Source organism: Molossus molossus, unplaced genomic scaffold (genome assembly GCF_014108415.1).
Source record: "Molossus molossus isolate mMolMol1 unplaced genomic scaffold, mMolMol1.p scaffold_m16_p_3, whole genome shotgun sequence".
NCBI lineage: Eukaryota > Metazoa > Chordata > Mammalia > Chiroptera > Molossidae > Molossus > Molossus molossus.
The window spans coordinates 117,915,401-117,934,421 of record NW_023425366.1 but is presented as its reverse complement, the minus strand read 5'-3'; the positions used below and the strand labels follow the sequence as shown (position 1 = coordinate 117,934,421).

Below are 19,021 nucleotides of genomic sequence, written 5' to 3'. Positions count from 1 at the left end.
TTGAAAATTATGTTTTATGCTATTTCAAGTTGAATGGCCAGGTGATAGTTTTTTCTTTCCCTCTCTCTAATACATCCCTAAAATACTGGAGATGTACATATATGATAAGGGCGTTTTTTAAATGACCTAACATTATATATAACAAAAATTTACTGTGTAATAATCAGAAAAGAACCAGTATGGTGTTAAAGGTGCATGATCTATTGCTGTTACACTGGAAGGTAGTACAGGACACCAACATAATCTGTATTTTACACTAAGCTTTCTGAAGGCACCAACATGTTGCAAACTTGGCTTCTCTTCCCTGATGGTCTTTGTTAGCACATGAACACAAGTTCATATGGACACTTGAATAATTTAAAAACTCTATTCTAAGCATACACTAGATAATAACTTAAATATCCAACACACAATTCAAGTAGCTAGTCTTACAAAAAGAAGGGGAGAGGGAGAGAAGGGAAGATGTATTGCACTTCGTCGGTCCCTTGCTGACTACTGCCCACTCACCTTTAAATGCACAATGTCCCATTCCACTGCCTGGATTCTTTGTTTTTTCCTGGCAAAGGAAGGGGAGGCCAAGAAGTTAGACCACTGGATTTGCGGCATGCTTTGTTTCTTGGCTGTGTAGGTGGAAACCATGGACAAGAACGAGCTGAACCTGGGCAAGCCACTCAGCAGCTATGAACCTGAGCTTTCCAATTGCTTGTACAGAAAAAACACCCCTGCCTACCTACTTGGATGAGGCATCATGAGGACAAAGGGGTGCCAGGTGTTTTGAATTCCTTGGTTGAAAATGTATCATATAATGAGAGACTACTTTACATACAGAGGCTTATTTGCATATGTGGGAACTGAATTGAGTGGCAAAACAGTTACTTTCTTTAGATAAATAAAGTGTCTGCTAATCATGTTGCTGTGATTTTATCTATATTCCTGAAGTTAGGGAATGAGGGTGGCATGGCACTGAAACCTACTTGTGAGGTCAAAGATGATGGTGGGATGAGGGTGGGGATACATGTGTCCTTGGAGAATGGCCATCCATGATGTCCCTAGTTAGAAGACTTCCAGAGGCCAGTTCTGGAAACCTCAGAGACTGGGAAGCTGGAAAGGGAGAATGAGAAATGGTGGTCCTAAGGAGGAAGGGCATGGTGAGCCACTTGGGTTTGCCTTGGGCACAGGATGTCTATGCCTAGGGGAGTCCAAGCACAGTACACAAGTCTACAGCACTCTCCTTTCCCAGCCTGCTTCCTTTTCCCAGAATCACATGGACAAGTTTCCAAATAACTCCTCTTTTCTGTTACCATTCCTCACCCTTCCAACCTAGAAGGCAGCACTTTTGTTTTCTGGGAAGATGAAGAAGGTCAGAGGAAGACAGAAGAAAGAGCAACCCTTTCAGAAGAATGCTGGAAGCTGGGCTGCCTCGTCTCACCACTGGGCACAGGGTGAAGATGGGATTGGCAGAGATGCCCAACCACCACACTCAGAGAGCAGGAACACCCTTCACTGGGTGGTTATTTCTGAAAGGCTGCCACCAGCCGAATCAGTCAAAGCCAGTGCCTTGTCCCATCCAGCTCTGAGCCTGTGCTGGGACTCAAACTGTCATCAGGAGAGGATTGTTTTAAAAATAAAATGTATGATCTGCCCTGGCCAGTTTGGCTCAGCGGTTGGAACATCGGCCTGCGGTCCCAAGAGACCTGGGTTCGGTTCCCGCTAAGGGCATGTACCTTGGTTGCAGTTTGTCCCCGGCCCTGGTCGGTCGTGCGGGTGGCGGCCACTAGATGTGTCCCTTTCACATCGATGTTTCTCTCTCTCTCTCTCTCTCTCTCTCTCTCTCTCTCTCTCTCTCTCTCTCTTCCTCTCTCTCCCTCCCACTCTACCTGAACAAAAAATGTCCTCGGTGAGGATAAAAAAAATAAAAATAGCCCTGGCCAGTTTGGCTCAGTGGTTAGAGTGTCGGCCTGCGGTCCGGAGAGATCCGGGTTCAGTTCCTGCTAAGGGCACGTACTTCGGTTGCAGTTTTTCCGCGGCCCTAGTTGGTCATGCGGGTGGCAACCACTCGATGTGTCCCTTCACGTCGATGTTTCTCTCTCTCTCTCCCTCCCACTCTATCTGTACAAAAAAATGGAAAAATATCCTCGGGTGAGGATAAAAAAATAAAAAATAAATTAAAAAAAATAAAAATAAAAATAAAATGTATGATCTTACAAGTAGCACATGGAGAGGCCGCTCTCTCGTTGAGGGGCTGACACAATGTTGGTGTAGTTGTTTTCTGAATGTTTCTCATCTGTTGCTCCTTTTTTTAAATTCCTCACCCAAGGATATTTTTCCATTTATCATTAGATAGAGTGGGAGGGAGGGAGAGAGAGACTGAGAGAAGCATCAGTGTGATAGAGCCACATGAACTGGTTGCCTCCGCATGCCCGACCAGGGCTGGGGATGAACAGAAACCGAGGTACGTGCCCTTGACCGGAATAGAACCTGAGACTCATTGGTCCACATGCCAACACTCTAACCACTGAGCAAGACCGGCCAGGGCTGTTGCTCCTTCTAGAGAGACTAAATGTTTAATCCATAAGACCATACACAAAAATCTCTAATAGGTTATAGAAGATACTAAGGAGCCACTGTTTTAAAATGTCAATTTGGAAAGGGATGTCACTATGCGACCCCAGGTATCTTGAACTTCGCTTCAGTTTACTGGTGGAATTAATGATGACAGAGCCATTGTGAAAAGCAGTTTGTAATCACAGCTGTTCCTTAAATATTCTCAAGTATTGCAGCAAACTTAACCTACATAAAGGGAGCTTTGGCATTATTTGGCACATAGTAAACTGTCAGTAAATACTGGCTGAATGTTACTTATCTACTGGAAAGAATTTGACTAACTTTATATCTATAAACTGAAAAGCTCTTTGAGTGACTCTTCAAATAGATTTAGGTAACTCAGACATAAAATGTTAAAATATAATTGTGATTGGAAACATACATAAATAAGCAGCATTAACACTTTGAATCAAGTTCCCAATGGAGAGTGCAGAAACGCTGAGAAACCAGATCCACAGATAGTTATAATTAAAAATCATCATTCTTCTAGTTATTGCAAATCAGGGATATTTTATTTGGATCCAGGAACTCTTGAGATTGTATGCAACATTAAGTGGGTTTATTTTTATGTGCACTTTTTTCTTTTCTGGAGAAAGGAGCCACAATTTTCATCAAATTATCAAAGGCTTTGTGAGCCAGAAAAAAGTTAAGAATAGATGCTGTTGATGTCAGATTTCAGGAGGCACTCAGATTGCTCAATACATGATTGCTTAATTCACTTCTCCCTCCGAATTTCAGTCCCAGCAGGAATATGAGAATTCCCCAAGCTTAAGTTCTTATATACAGTAAAAACTTTTTGGAGTCATGTTATTTAAAAAAAAAAAAAAACACAGAACAATTTTTACAAAGGAACTGTATAAAAATAGACACTTGGGGAGATTTTAAATCTACATGTATATGGTGTGCAAGTGTGTACTTTTTCTTAATCACTTCCTCTCATTTATCTCTTTCCCCAGTTAGCTTCCTTTTCCTGGAACTTGGGATCTATTCCAGGTGGCCACAATGACAGCTTTCCACAGCAGAACAAAGCAACCACTTGTGAAAAAGACTTTAGACAAAAGAGAAACCACATATATTACGTTCTGAGACTTCATGCAAAAATTAGAGGCTGCCTTTCTGGACTGTTTGAGAAATCCTCTAAGTTCCTGGGTGCTCTTTCTAGTAGAGAGACCCACATTCTCCTAAGACCTTCCATGCAGCCAAGACCGTTACTCCCCAACTTCTGGAGAGGTTCCTAGGAATGCCTGCAGCACAGTCTGAGGAGGAAAGAATGCCCTCATCACTGGCACTAGGTCCCAGCAGAGAAGCTTGATCCCTGCCAGCTGACAAGTAAGGACAAACAGGCCCGTGTCTTCACCTCCCTTCACTGAGTCTACAAGATCGTGTGTGTGGATTGCTCAGAAATACTGGACCCACCAGGAAAAACCCTTTATGAGAAAAGGCTCTAAACCTCAGCAGATTCACAGTTAGCTCCAGATTTGGAGGTGCTGTGAACCCCCAAGATATGTATAAATGGCATGTATGTTTTTCTGGGAAAAGGCTCTGTGATTTCAAACAGATTCTGAAATGGGTTTGTGACTTCCCTGTGATACGGGCATCCCCAGGAACTCTGCAAGGGAGAGGCTATGGGGCACATCTTTTCAGAAATCCTACTTTATTTTCTTAGTCAATTCCTTCTCTTTAGATATATTCAGGAAAAACTATTTAGAAGGCCTAATAAAATAGGGGTGTTGTCACAAGCAAAACTAGTCCTGCAATCTGCTTTTTATTTTTTTAAAGTTCCATGTAAAAATAAGTACTTCTCAACCAATGTTAACTATGTTAAATATGTCCATAAAAGAACCCACAGGACACATACTTTTTTTTTTTTTTTTTTTAGTTGCCTTGTTTTCAGAGTCATAATGCAAAACAAAAGCAAATCTTCCTATTTCAGCCACAAATTGCAGGAAACAAGGGGTGCCCCAGTCTCTGAAGTGATACTGATCTTTTCAATGAGGAAATACCAGGCATCAAATATTTAGATTTTAGAATATTTTAATGTCCATTTCTTCAGTGGATGCATTTTGAAATTATTAAAATTAACAATTTACCAAGAGTAGAGCAAAGGAAAGATGGAAATGCAAACAGTTGATTCTTGCTAATTTAATTTCAGATTCTAGGCATGATGTGATTTTCGAAAACAACCAACCAAAAAATGCTTACCTCAAAAATCTAGAAGTGCAAACATAGACGGATCTTTGGAAACTACAAATTATTACAGCCCACGTAATGGGAAGCACGTGGCCCTTTGGCTCTCAATGTCATGTGCAAATGTGCAGGTGTCTCCACGATTGAAGTCAGTGTTAATAGAGTCGTGTGCAGGTGTTGCATAATCTGTGCGACTCTTCAAGCTACTTAAGGGTTTAATAACTGATACTCTACATTTGTTTACATTGGATAAAATTATGTGCTTGTTTATACATATATATAATTTGATCTGACCTGGGGCCAAGAAGAAAATAGCAATTGCAACTCAAAGCAGCTATTTACACACATTCAATTCTGAAGTATTGCTTCCTGCCCTAAGTTTAGAAGAGGTATTGCCACTCTGAAGAATGCATCCATCGTATCGGTAGCGCTTGAACCTGCTGCTTAGAAACCCATCTGTCTGCAGCAACTATCTGTTCAATGCCAACTGGGTGAGACGCATGGCATTTCCGTTGCAGAGATTCTGTGGTTCTGCGATGAGGTATGCATCAGAGCGAAGAACTGGGAAGAACCAGAGAGCACATCTAAACTGGTTATTTAGGAAGGCTAAGGGTGTTTTTTAAAGACAATTTTAAACTTTGGGTAAGCCATCCATCAAAGGTTCCACTTTGCACAATGCTGAATCAGACCACCAGATGGTCTGATTCTTTTCCTGCAGTTTGCATTCTCTCAAATTCCCAGGGTTAGGAATCGTAAACACCTTTGTAGGAGGGGAAGAAAAAAAAAGTTTAATAGGGAAGAAGTATGTGCAGAGATGAACTTTGTAGAGCATGTTTTGAGCAGAACAGCAGAGACACTGGTAACTCATAGGCAACCGCCTAGCCCCTTAGGTGCTGCCAAAGCTACAGAGCCTGGAGTGAAAAGGCAAAGGAACAGAGCCACACTCAAACACACGCCTTAATACTGATGGAAGAAACCCAGAACACGCCACAATGCTTACAGACATGGAGAGCATCAGGTAGTGTTTTTTTTTTTTTTTTTTTTTTAAATAAAAATAAAAATTCTGCAATATTTTATAAGAATACATTCTTTAGAAGCAAGAGGTATTGTCACAACCATCCTTTCTCCGGCATTGGAAGAACAACAAAGTGACAGTAAGACCTGAAGAAAAACCTTAGTTACTGAGAATGCTTTGAGTTCCCCAGGACATCGCGGCCCTGGCTATGGCTGTGCAGCCGGTGGTCATCCCACGCATGTCCTCTGGGGAGATGGCTGATCAGAATCAATATTTTGTGATGCTAGAAATGGCAGATTCTGTATGAATGTGGGGAGGAGGAGTGATAATGGGACTTAACGCAGATGTGAAAGTTACACACAGATTTACCAGTGAAAAGCAAATGCATAGGGCATGTCAGAAAAGACAGAGAAAGAGCTAGCCTCAAATCATCCCAGGAGCTGCATGCCAGTGTCACCTTGAAAATAAGGCAACTATAGCCTGAGTTCAGTTCAACAGTTGAGACTCCATGTGGCATCATGTAATTATGAGGAGGATTGGCAACAAAAAGCACAGAATTGTTTCCTAGGTTTTCCACACTGTCCCCAGTTTAATACCTCATTTGCATTCAGACGATTCTGTCCCAACACACAGTGTAAGAAGTCCGTCTAGAAGGGGCTGGCTTTCATCCACCAGGCCCAATCCTGCCACAGGCCCTTCGCAGGCTGAGAATGGTAAGAATAGAGAAACTGCTTGAATGTGTGAATGCCGAAGGCCAAGACAGTGCCCGGCAATGCTGCCGCCCTTGCACTCTGCCCAGAACTCCTGCATCATACCCAGCCGGGTTCTGATTCCATCCCTGCAGCATCACACGGGGCAGAAGTAGCAGTATTTGGTTTAAAAAACAGTGATGGAGAGCTTCTCTGACCTAGAGTGCTGGCCATGCCCACGGGGGTCCTGCTTGGCCCACTCTCGGGGCAGGTGGCCCAAAGTGGCTAAAATACTAACAGACAACTTCTCATCCTCTGCTTTATGCCTTCAGCAGATCCCCGGAGTCTATTTCCTTTCAGCAGAATGACCCAGCATCCCCTCCCTGAAAACACGTTTCCTGATAGATAAATAAATAAATAAATAAATGCAACCCTCAGACATTTATTTTCATTTCCCTCTCAAATGAGTCAGCTGCAAAGACAAGCCCCTTCATTCCCAGCTGGAAGACCCCCTCCGCACGAGGGAAGAATAAAAACAGCTTTTAAATACCTGAGGCCTGGGTCCCCAAGCTTTGTTACGGGTTAGCATTTGGAATCCCAACCTGCATGTGGAGGTGTGGGCGATGGGGCACCCACAGCCCACAGGGCCTGGTGTTCTGGAAGGCGCAGGGAGGGAGGGGCGCCAGGCCATTCGGCTGACTGCTGTTCTCAGCCCACGCCACCCCCTTTGACATCCCCTCTCAGTGAGTTACTGGCACTTGATCTCAGATTCATAAATACAAGTGTGTGTGCGTGTTATGTGTTTACATAGAAAGGTCAGGTCACTGGAAAACACTATTATGTATATAGAAAAAACAAACCTCAAAAACATTGTATTAGCAAAAAAAAAAAAAAAAAAAAAGTGTCTCATGAGAAAAAGCAATAAAAATGATATCTTAACCACAGCTTTTGTCTTAAAAGTCCGACAATCTCTAATGCCATGACTCAAAAGTCCATCAATACCTAATGCCATGACCTCCATCCTGTGGCCTCTTTCCCCAGACTCCAAAGCCACAGCCAGCCTCTGAAGGCACTTGTTCTCCACGCTGCCGAATGGTTACACCAAGGGGAGAGGGTTCCAGTGGGAGAAAAGGAAAGAAATGGATGAAAACGAACCCTGAATAACTGTGATCTACACAGAAGTTAGGGCTGCAATGACCACATGACACTACATCTGGGGATGGAAACTGTGGCGCTTGGAACGCACAACAGCCAAATATAAATGTTATTGTGTTTTGATGAACAGAGCACCGTGGGCAGCGTTCAGGTGCTGCGTCACACCCTCTTTGAGACATTGAGCTTGGTGAGTTCATTGGCTTCTTCCATCCCCATATCTTCACAGTCACTTTTATCTATGGCTTTGCCAAATCGACACCTTTCTTCGGCTTTGACAGGCTCTTTCCAGGGTCTCTTAGAAGACATGTGAGGGTCCTTGGCCTGTGTGTTGTTCTCAGAACCCAGAGATGTCTTGTCCATGTTCTGTACAGAAGGCACCAGGTTGGCAATCTCGTCTGTGGGAGACCGTCCGATGCTGCCGTCCACCTGGACTCGGATGTCTGGGGAGATGGACAGCTGGTGCTGCGGCACTACCCCATTGTCTGTGCACTTTGGGTAAAGGTAGGTCTTCATCTGACCTTTACCCTTGACATTCACCGTGCCCCTGTAGTCAAAGTCATAGCCCATCTTGCTGAGGACACGGTAGCTTTCTTCACTCACCTGTATGCGGCACTCCACTCCTGTGGTGTCCATCCTGCTGGCAATGTTGACAGTGTCTCCCCAGATGTCATACAGCAGCTTGGTAGTGCCAATGACCCCTGCTGTCAGGGGTCCGTGGTTGAAGCCGACTCTGAGCTTAAAGTTGAACCACAGCATGTTGTTGTTGAAGTCATCCACCACACGCATCATCTCCTTGGCAAACTCAAACAGAATCTGCAGGTGTTCCTGCGGGTGGCTGCCATCCTGGCACTGTGTAGCATTCAGCCCCGATGCAGCCATGTACGTGGCCCCAATGGTCTTAATCTTCTCAATGCTGCTGTAGTCTGGCTTGCTCAGAAGTTCGTCGAAGTCCCCAATCAGCTCGTTGAGGACCCGATAGCACTCCTTGCCTCCCTCATAGTTCTCCTCATAGAACTCACTAAAGTTGACAATGCTGGCAAAGATGACTCCCCCGTTGTCATGGTTCTTGGAGTAGGTCTGGGAAACCTTCAGCTGCTCAGCCACATGGTAGGGGATGATGTTCCTAAGCAGCCAGTCAGCTTGGTCCCTCATGCTCTGGATCTTGGTGCGGTGAAGGTCTGCCTCCACGTCCCCGTGGTAGTGAAGGCGGTAGCTGACTTCGAATTCTCGATTCAGGAACCAGACCAACAAGATCAGGAGAAAGGAGACGAGAATCACCTCCTGGCCAATCAGGCTGGCTGGTCTCCTGCTGTCATGCAGCAATGAACTATTGCACGGATTCCTCTCAGAACTGGAGAGGAAAGAGGAGAGAAAGATGTCCCTTCTTAAATGCATCTTTTAAAGAAAATTACTCTCAGCAATTCCAGGTTCTGAAACAGCCCAGCTAACCAGCATCCTGCATAAAATTTTGTGGAGCTCAAACCTTCGACAACCTGCAGTTGCAAAGCAACCCTTTTCTGTTTAGTTGGATGGCTAAAGATGTGCAGGGATAAATACTGACTTCTGTAACTGATTTCTTTAATAAGTGCTTTGTAATTGCTTTGTTTTTCAGATCTTTAGTTTTAAAAAATCTTTTCTTTTCCCCCAATTTTTTATTTTGAAAAATGTCAAAAATGTCAACCTTATAGAAAGGTTAAGAGACTAGCATAACTTCATACATCCTTCTTCTGGATTCAACAGCTGTTGACATTTTACCACTTTCTTTTATACTCTGTAAACACGCACACACACATGCACACACACTCACACACTTGTTGCTGACCATTCTGAAAGATAAAGTCATTAACACTTCAGTCCTGAATATTTCAGTATATATCTCCTACGAATAAGAACATCGCCCTATGTAACCACACCATTATCATACCCAAGAAAGTTAATATTCTCTGATATAGTCACTTTTTAGTTTTCTAATCCAACTCTAGTTTTGAAAGACTTGTAATTTTACAAAGAATTTTTCTAAATTCTCTACTCTCTGTATAAATGTTTGGCAAAATACCATTCCCCCCACTCTGAGTTAGTTCTGTATGGTAGTCATTTAAGACAATTTTAACATTAAAATATATATATAAAATATGTACTTTTAAGAGTACATAATACACTATGGAAATCTCAAACAATTAAAAATATGTGTCTTTCCTCCAAGGTAACCAACAGTGTCATTTTCTTGAGGTAATGCACTATTCTAATACATGGATGTACAATAAATAACCAGACTCCCTCCTGCGGACATTAGGGTGTGTCTTTCTTTTACTACTGAGAACAATGTTGCAGTGATATTCCTGCACAGTATCGTTGTGTATAAGAATTAGTCTGTCTGTGGGATAAACTCCTGGAAGTGAAATTGCTGAGTCATTTAAAATACTACACATTTACAATTCCACTGAAAATCTCCAACTTGCTATTCTAATTTCTATTCCCTCCAATAACTGACCCTGCTTTCAGGGGCTGTTCTCTGGTTCCACAGTGTGAAGGGTGACAACTGTGACTGGAGGACTGAAGATTAACACAACCAGCACACCCTCTTGTGAAGTTTATTTTTATTTTTTTTAATGTACTTTATTCATGTTTTTTAGAGACAGAGGAAGGAAGAGAGAAATAGAAACATTGATGTGAGAGAGCTATATCTATCAGCTGCCTCCTGCACGCCCCCCACTGGGGATTGAGCCCGCAACCTGGGCATGTGTCCTGACTGGCAATTGAACCAGGATCCCTCAGTCCATGGAATGATGCTCAATCCACTGAGCCACACCGGCTGGGCATAAAGTTTTTTTGTTTTTTTTTTTAATTTATTGTTTTTTTTATCCTCACCTGAGGACATATTTCCATTTTTTGTTCAGATAGAGCGGGAGGGAGAGAGAGGAAGAGAGAGAGAGAGAAACATTGACGTGAAAGGGACACATTGAGTGGCTGCCACCCACACGACCAACCAGGGCCAGGGACAAACTGCAACCGAGGTATGCGACCTTAGTGGGAACCCAACCCAGGTCTCTCTGGACCACAGGCTGACGCTCTAACCACTGAGCCAAACCAGCCAGGGCATGAAGTTTATTTTTAAAATAAATATATTTTTCCATTTAAAAATACTACCTACTCATCATATAAATTTAAGAAAAAAAAAAAAAAAAAGAGCCATGGCTGGTTTGGCTCAGCGGTTAGAGCGTCGGCCTGTGGTCCTGAGAGACCTGGGTTTGGTTCCCGCTAAGGGCGCGTACCTCGGTTGCAGTTTGTCCCTGGCTCTGGTCAGTTGTGCGGGTGGCAGCCACTCGATGTGTTCCTTTCACATCGATGTTTCTCTCTCTCTCTCTGTTCCTCTGTCTCCCTCCCACTCTACCTGAACAAAAAAAAAAAGGAAAAATGTCCTCGGGTGAGGATAAAAAAAGAAGAAAAAAAAAAGATTCATCTGTCATCGTACCACCCAGAGGCAATCACTGTTAACATTTGTTGAAATTCCTTCTAATCTTTCTTCTATTTATTTACAATACTGTGATTGTTCTGTTCACATAAATTTTGTAACCTGATGTATTTCTAAAGTACATCGAATAGGCTACTAGATTTTATAAACAATGGGCTGGGTCACCATATAAATATAATTATATATAAAACAGATGGGTCCTCAGTTTAGATAGCTCCATGGCACAGAAAACTGAATTCCTTACTCAAAGTGTTTAATACGTTTTACTGTTACCTGTAACTTAAGGATATTAAAAAATAATAAAACTGACCAAAATGGACACTGCGGTCCTCTTTGAAGCATAGTCACAAAAGCCCTGGCTTTAGAATGATGACACTAGGACCTCTGCAGGGTCCTAGACCCTTGGACAAGTCATGCTATCTTTCCAGGTCTCAATTTCCTCATGTGTAAACTGAAGAAAGGATAGGGTATTGTTAAGTCACTGCTGGCCTAAGGCTCTGTACAGAAAGAAGTGAACACAGCAGATCAGAGGCTGCTATCTGCAGAAAGGTCTTTTGGCAAAGGTGTCTGAGGCTGACATCAGAAAACTTGGGTATGGTGAGGTGCCCACCTCTTCTTGATAAGAGGGGGTCACCAGGCCTAGATTGTACAAATAACTCACTTTAAGCTAAACACCTGCCTTCCTTCAGAAAGCCTGCACTTTTGGTATGTGACAGGCAGAGGGTGCCTATGTGACCAGCCTCCAAAGAAAGCCTGGGCATTGAGTCTCTAAAAGGCTTCCCTGGTGGACAACATTTCATGTGCACTGTCATAGCTCATTGCTGGAGGAATTAAGCGTGTCCTGTACACCTCCACTGGGAGAGGACTCTTTAAAGCTGGCGCCTGGTTTCCTCCCACTCTATCTCATGTGCCTTTTCTCTCTGTTGATTTTGCTTTGTGTCCTTTCACTTTAATAAACCACAGTCATGAGTATGACTTTGTGCTGAGTCCTGAGTTGTTCTAGTGAATTATCAGGCCTGGGTAGTTTAGGGGATCCCTGATACAGATTCAATGCCTGTAAACCAGGAACCGAAAAGGGCCTCTATGGTAAGACATACCACACTTCACTTATTTATTTTGCTAATGGTCATTTAAACTAATGGCAATACATATTATAAATCTCAAGTACTAAGCAAATAACTATTTTATTTTATTTATTTAAAAAATTTTTTTTTTCTTATTGATTTTAGAGAGAGAGGAAGGGAGAGAGATAGAAACATCAATGAGAGAACATCGATTGGCCGCCTCCTGCATGTCCCCCACTGGGGATCGGGCCCACAACCTGGGCGTGTGCCCTGACTGGAAATCAAACCTGCGACCTCTTGGTGCATGGGTCAACGCTCAACCACTGAGCCACACTGGCTGGGCCAAATAACTCTTTATTTTAGATGACTAAAACAGATTTATGTCTAGCCCCTCAAACCTCTGGTTGGCTTTAGGGTAGAAAGAGGAGAAAGTAAACCTCTGTGTGTGTGTGAGCCCCATCTAATTAGGTTAGGACCTTTCTTTCTGTTTCTCCAAAGTGGTGACACAGAAGAATAGCCCTCTTTATGAGTAGATATCACCAAGGCTTAATGTCATTTTAACAGCACAACCAGGCATGTAAATCCCTGTGGTAGAAATGGGTGATGTGTCTAGGTTTCCTCAATTGTTTTACTGGTTTTGTTGCTTTTCTTGCTGTGCTGTGGCCAAAGCCAGCAGTGTGGCCTAACTCTGGTGATGGGCACAGGCCAGTTCCCTTTGGACGGAGAAGGGGAGCAGTGAAGCATGGGCCAGCATGGGAGGGAAAGAGGAATAGACTGCAACGTTTGCTTTTCCTTTGCTTAAAAGGAAGAGTCCTAATACACAGATTTATAGTTAGTACCCAAGGGGCTTCCCTGCAACAGAAGAGATCTGTGACACAGACGGAGAATTACTTCTGATCTATAACCCGTATTTCTTATTCTACTACAGACTGAACAAAGGTGATGGCCCTATTCCTAAATTCAAGTAGCAAAGGCCAGTTCCAAAAGAAGGAATTTTATGTGACTAAATGCAAGAGTCAACATATGACTTAACAGTTGGACATTAAATCATAAATGAAAAAGTAAAATATAGTATAATTCATTATGGAGAAGGAGGATTAAAAAATAGAAAACAATGGTCACTTGTGGTTTTAACCAGCTAAACACAGGATTTGTTAACATTTCAATGTATTTCAGTGCCCTTTAAAATCTATGCCTAGGATGCAGGGTTGGAGGGGTCACCAGGAGGGGACAAAAGGCAGGTTTCTGGGGTCCTGGTAATGTTCTTTTCCTTGGTCTGAGTGGTAGTTAAGTGGGTATGCTCATTTGTAAAAATTCATTGAGCTGTATTCTTATGATCTGGGTACTTTTCTTTGTATATGTTATACATCAATAAAAATTTAACTTAAAAAAATCTGCTAAGTGTTTTGCTTTAAATTTTTTTTCTTTATTGATTTTAGAGAGAGAGGAAGGGAGAGGGGGAAAGAGAGGTGGAAACATCGATGACAAAGAACATCCATCGGCCTCCGGCATGCCCCCATCAGGGATCCAGCCCACAACCTGGTGCCCTGACCAGGAATCAAACCAGTGACCTCTTGGTACATGGGTTGACACTCAACTACTGAGCCATACCGGCTGGGTAAGTGTTTTGCTTTTAAATACTATAGTTGTAATCATACACAGAAACACATTTGCATTCTGCCTTTGTTCTATGGTTAATTCTCTTTCCATGGTCTAAATAGCACAGATATTTAATTTTTTAATTGCAGAAACAGAAAAACATTGTCATTCATAACTCATTACTAGATCATAAATATTACATCTTACATTTTTCATTTACAATGAAATATCTAACTGTAGCTACAGAACATATGTAATTTCATATAATAGATGAAAATGACAGATTTTTTTTCTGCCCTCCTTATCAGGAGGATTTTTTTTCTTCACTAAATAAAGTGACAGATATTAATGAAACAAAATAAATAAGTAAATGAAAATAAAAATCATAAATGTTTTCCATGTTGCTGCATGTTAACAGTTGCAAAATTTAAGTATGTGTATCATAATTAATTAATTTACTTTTTATTGACAACTGAGGTTGCTGATGAACTTTCAATATTATCAATCATTGTGATTGATATTTCGGGGCATGTAGACTTTACCATATGCTGAATTATGTCCTCAGCAAATGAACAAAAAATAGAATTATGTACTTAAAGGCTATGAACATTTTATAGATTGTTAAAATACTTTCTAAAACAACTGTATCATTCTGAGGAGTAATGAAGCGCGGCAGAAAGAGCGTGGCCTGGTTGTAAGAGAGGCCAGGGTTTAAACACTGCCAATGACCAGCTGTGTGACCACAGACAGGTTTTTAACTTCTCTGATCTTCAGTTTCCTCATCTAGAAAATGGGGACAAAGTCACCTACTATGTCAGGTTATTAAATAAACTTATATTTTATAAGTGTCCAGTAGCTACACAAAATTAAACACCACTAGCAATTTATAAATGTGCCACACCCTTGCCTGCACTGGGTTTTTTTTTATTGTAAAATTTAAAAGGTCCAATTTAAAAGACCGAAAGGAATTCTGTAGTTATTTAAATGTGCAATGACTTTAGCAGTAACATATTTATCTACTACCTACATTTTCTCTTGTGAATGTTTTGGGTTTTTTCTGTCTTTTATCTAAACAGGTCTTAATTAGCTCCTTTTAAAAAACAATACTCCCACAAATACTTTTTTTCCAGTCTGTTTTGATGCCCTTCCCCAAACAATCTGTCAATAAGTCTTTTTTTTTTTTTTGCACATGGTTCCATTATCATTTGTAAGATTGGAAAGTTATGTCTTGTCTTAGAGGCTTGAAAATTACTTAATTTATTTTCTTAGATTTTTATATAGTTTTATATAATTTTATTGACTCTTCAATTTATTTAGAATTTAGTTTGATGTGTATAGTAAAAAAAGGGTCTAACATTTATTATTTCAAATTTCTAGTCAGTTATTTAAACATATTTTAGAGACTAAAGTAAGTACTTTTCTTTAATTGGTGAAATCACCTAAAGTCTTACATAAAATTAAACCAAATCTAACGTGTCTTTAAATTTTTTTTTTATTTCAGAGAGAGGAAGAAAGGGGGGGGGGGAAGAGGGAGAGAGAAAGAGAGAGAGAAACATCAATTTGTTGTTCCACTTATTTATGTAGTCATTGGTTGATTCTTGTATGTGCACTGACTGGGGATTGAACCCACAACCTGGGGGTCTCAGGACAATGTTCTAACCAACTGACCAAGCCAGCCAGGGCTAACATATGTTTTAATTATCATTTCACTTTCCCGATATTACAACTATAATCTGATATTTCAATGAGTAGATATTTTCCACTGATTTTTAGAGAGAGTGGAAGGAAGGGAGAAAGGGGGACAGAGAGAGAGAAAAAAAACATTGATGTGAGAGAGACACGTTGATTAGTTGTCTCCTGCACTTGACCAGACCAGGGCTGGGTATCGAACCTGCAACCGAGGTACATGCCCTTGACCAGAAATTGAACACACGGCCCCTTCAGTTGCCAGATGATGCTCTAACCATTGACCCACACTGGCCAGGACCATTTAATCTTTTAAGCATATAGATATAGATATAGATATGGTTCTTTTTATGTAAGATACAATTATTTTTTAGGACGTTTAGGAATATGCAGTAATAATATAGTTACTCTCATTGATTCAGATTTAAACACCATATTAAAAGCTTACCTGAAATTCTGTACTGCACCAAAGTGTGAAATTACTATGGAACTGAAATTAAAATAAAGAAAAATATTATTATAAAAGGCAAAAAAGGCATTGTATAAAGTAATCTGAGAAGAGCTCAAATACACAATTTTTCTTTTTTATGTGGAGATTAAGTTAAACAGTAAATTTTTTATTATAATTTAATACTGTATATTGATTAAGAATAACACAAGGTAAAGACAATGATATAGCTAAAAAGCCTTTACATTGGCTATGAAAAGTAGGCAAATCACTAAAGAACAAAACAGGAAAACTCTCAAAGGCATATGTCTTACTGTTCGGACTTAATCATGGTGTCCTATAGAAAAGAAACTTCAGTCATGTTTAATCAGCAATGAACTGCTAGAGGTGTTTGCAGATTACATTTTAGCAGAGAAGCCAGGCTTTGCTACTGGTGGTGCCCAAGGTCATCACATCCCAATTTTAAGGCACTGAAACCATTCATAATTAAAGAACTCTCTCCTGGTGTTAGGGAAGGTATGTGCATGCAGCCCCTATTCTCTCCACATTCTTGGCAGCTTCTTCTGGAGTGGCATTACACCCAGAACCCAGCCAGTCCCGCAATCAACTACAAACTTCCCCGTCCAGGAAGCCTCGCTCATTGCGAAGGAGGATGTGGAGAGCATCTGTGAGTTCTCCTGGGTAGCAAAGGCCAGGTGAGGGCCCAGAGTGGCTTTCATAACCACATAAGGTGTTAAATGACTTGAAAGAAGAGGAATAAAAGCAAGAGCTACATCACAAGATGTGAATTACAAGACTTCATGTCCTCATCTCACCCTGTACAGACATGATTGTGACATCACTGTAATCCACGTGTCTGTGTCCCTGAAGAGCTGGCCACAGTTCTGAGTCCCTTCCCCTTTATAGGAGGTGAGTTTATGTTTTTGTTCACCACCCCATATATTTTCTACCCTGGATACACATAGTAGTGATGGGCTAAATGGGTTCAAAGGATCTTGTGTGTATGGAGGAGTAAAGGGTCAAGGGGAGAGTCAACTGTCAGCCCTACCCCAGGACCTACTATTCGAATTCTGGGCAAAGAGGTGACCAGGGGTTCCCCATTACAATGGCTCTCTAGACCCAAGTGGAAAAGCCGCATGCCAGTGACTGAATGACACTGTGAATGTCTGATGAGGTATTTGTGATGGATCTAAAAAATTAAAAGGCAGATTGCTGAATTTCAGGCTCTTGAGAAAGAGCTTTACAATGATCATTATTCTAGATGGCTGCAACTTCAGAAAAGAAAAATTAGGCTTTGTTTTGCTTAAAGTAATTTAACTACTCATTATAGTTTCTTTTCAAATACTGAATGACAGTTCTACTTTATATTCCCCTATCAATCTTAGTTTGCATAGAACTTGAATATCCTTCATGTCTTTATTATTATTTTATTAAATAAATTAAGGAAGGGTACTTACTTTGCCCATTACTAATCACTATTTTGGTTATACCCAAAGATATACTATGGCAATTTTATTTGAAATTGCGACAAACTGGATTTCCTACTTTTGAATTTACTAAAGCAATGCTCCACAATGGTAATACCATCCCTAGGGGGCGTTTTTGGAAAAGTTGGGGGGGGGGGTCCCTCTGGTTATCATAATAATCTAGGGAGCCATGAATGTTAGATAACATACAAAGCACAATGAAGAAATGTCCCCTGTAACTCTGAAATATACCTCTAGCCTAAACCCAGTGCAATTATAAATAAGTGGTTCTTCAGTACATGCTGATAGTAAAATGTTTTTATAAGTAGTTACGCAAAAAATCCAATCTTTAGCAGTGTGTTAAAGAAACGGAAGCTTAATAGGTTGAAGATCTTCTCATGAAACTTTTGAATAAATACCTCACTGCGTGCATCCTGCTAGCCAAAGCATCACTGCATTTCCAGTTGAAAAAGATTAAAAGCCACAAAACCAGTTGCATATATGCAACAGGTAATTTGAGACTCATTTCAACAAATTAAGAACCAAACATTATTCAATTACTAGAACACATGAAAGGGACCTTACTGTACGAACTGATCCTGTCCCCAGGGATCTCTCACACAGCACCTGTTTCTTTTCCCACCCCACCCACTCTATCCTTAGCACTTATCAGTGATATGGTTTTGAAGGTCATTTGAGTACCAGGGACTGAATGTATTCTTCAATATGTGGAGAGATATCAAGAATATATTTTCACTGATCCATTATTACTCTGATGTTTCATGTTATAACATGGGGAGCTCTTCTGACACAATATTTATGAATAATGCCCAGGTCACTTGCAAGATGGTCATACTTCTTCATTTCCTCTACTTCCACAGTCTGCAATGTCTTGGCACATTAGCCCTACTTCAATAAGGTCAGAACCTGCTTCTTTCTTTTCATTTTTGTGTCCACCTATACCTTTATTCCTTCATTTTCTTGACCGTCTTATATGAAACAGCTCTGCTCCTACCTTCCTAAACTCAAACTTCTTCATTATATATAAGTTCAAGTATGTGACTACTGCATTGTGTCTCCCGGGGGTAGTCACCCAAGAGAGTCTAAATGCAAATACTTGTTATGTTATTAAAAATTTTCTTGTTCTTTCTTTTACACACTACTCTTTCGGCATTTCACCACATTGTTGACATTTGTGTGCTGAAAGCCATCTTACGTTGTGACAGCGACTATCTGTTAGAGCAGATGGTGTTAGTGCTGATGTGAAACTGAGGTGAGAAAGACCTACGTGATGTTGGGAAAGGTGGCACAGTACCTGTCTGGGCACAGGGAGATGTAGAGCAGAAGCAGGGGCCCAGCCCCGACGACGGTGGCCAGGGAGGACCGCATCCAGGAGCTGAGCTGGCAGAAGTTACAGTAGTGCACGACAGCGATGAGAACGGCCGAGGCCATGAACACGGTGAACTGCAATGAGGGGCAGGAGCTCAGTTAGGAACCCATCCCATCTCCTCAACTTGTGGGCCCACTCACCACCTGCCACCTGAGCACCATATCAAATAATTTGCTTATTTATCTGTGTTTCTGCATCATATAAAAATATCACAGATACCATAATATATCCAGCAATTTCAAGGAC

The 19,021-nt window shown here is 41.2% G+C and overlaps 1 protein-coding gene across 1 annotated transcript in view; it reads right to left on the bottom strand.

The window, feature by feature from the left end:
• Positions 1 to 7,416: 7,416 nt before the first annotated feature.
• Positions 7,417 to 19,021, bottom strand: part of ADCY9 (adenylate cyclase 9) — a 136,205-nt gene continuing 124,600 nt past the window's right edge. Inside the window, exons 8-10 of the mRNA XM_036279846.1 lie at positions 18,701 to 18,849; positions 15,920 to 15,961; positions 7,417 to 9,001 (exon numbers count right to left, since the gene is read on the bottom strand). Coding sequence (XP_036135739.1) covers positions 7,810 to 9,001; positions 15,920 to 15,961; positions 18,701 to 18,849 — 1,383 coding nt within the window. The 3' untranslated portion in view covers positions 7,417 to 7,809. The remainder of the gene's footprint in view (positions 9,002 to 15,919; positions 15,962 to 18,700; positions 18,850 to 19,021) is intronic.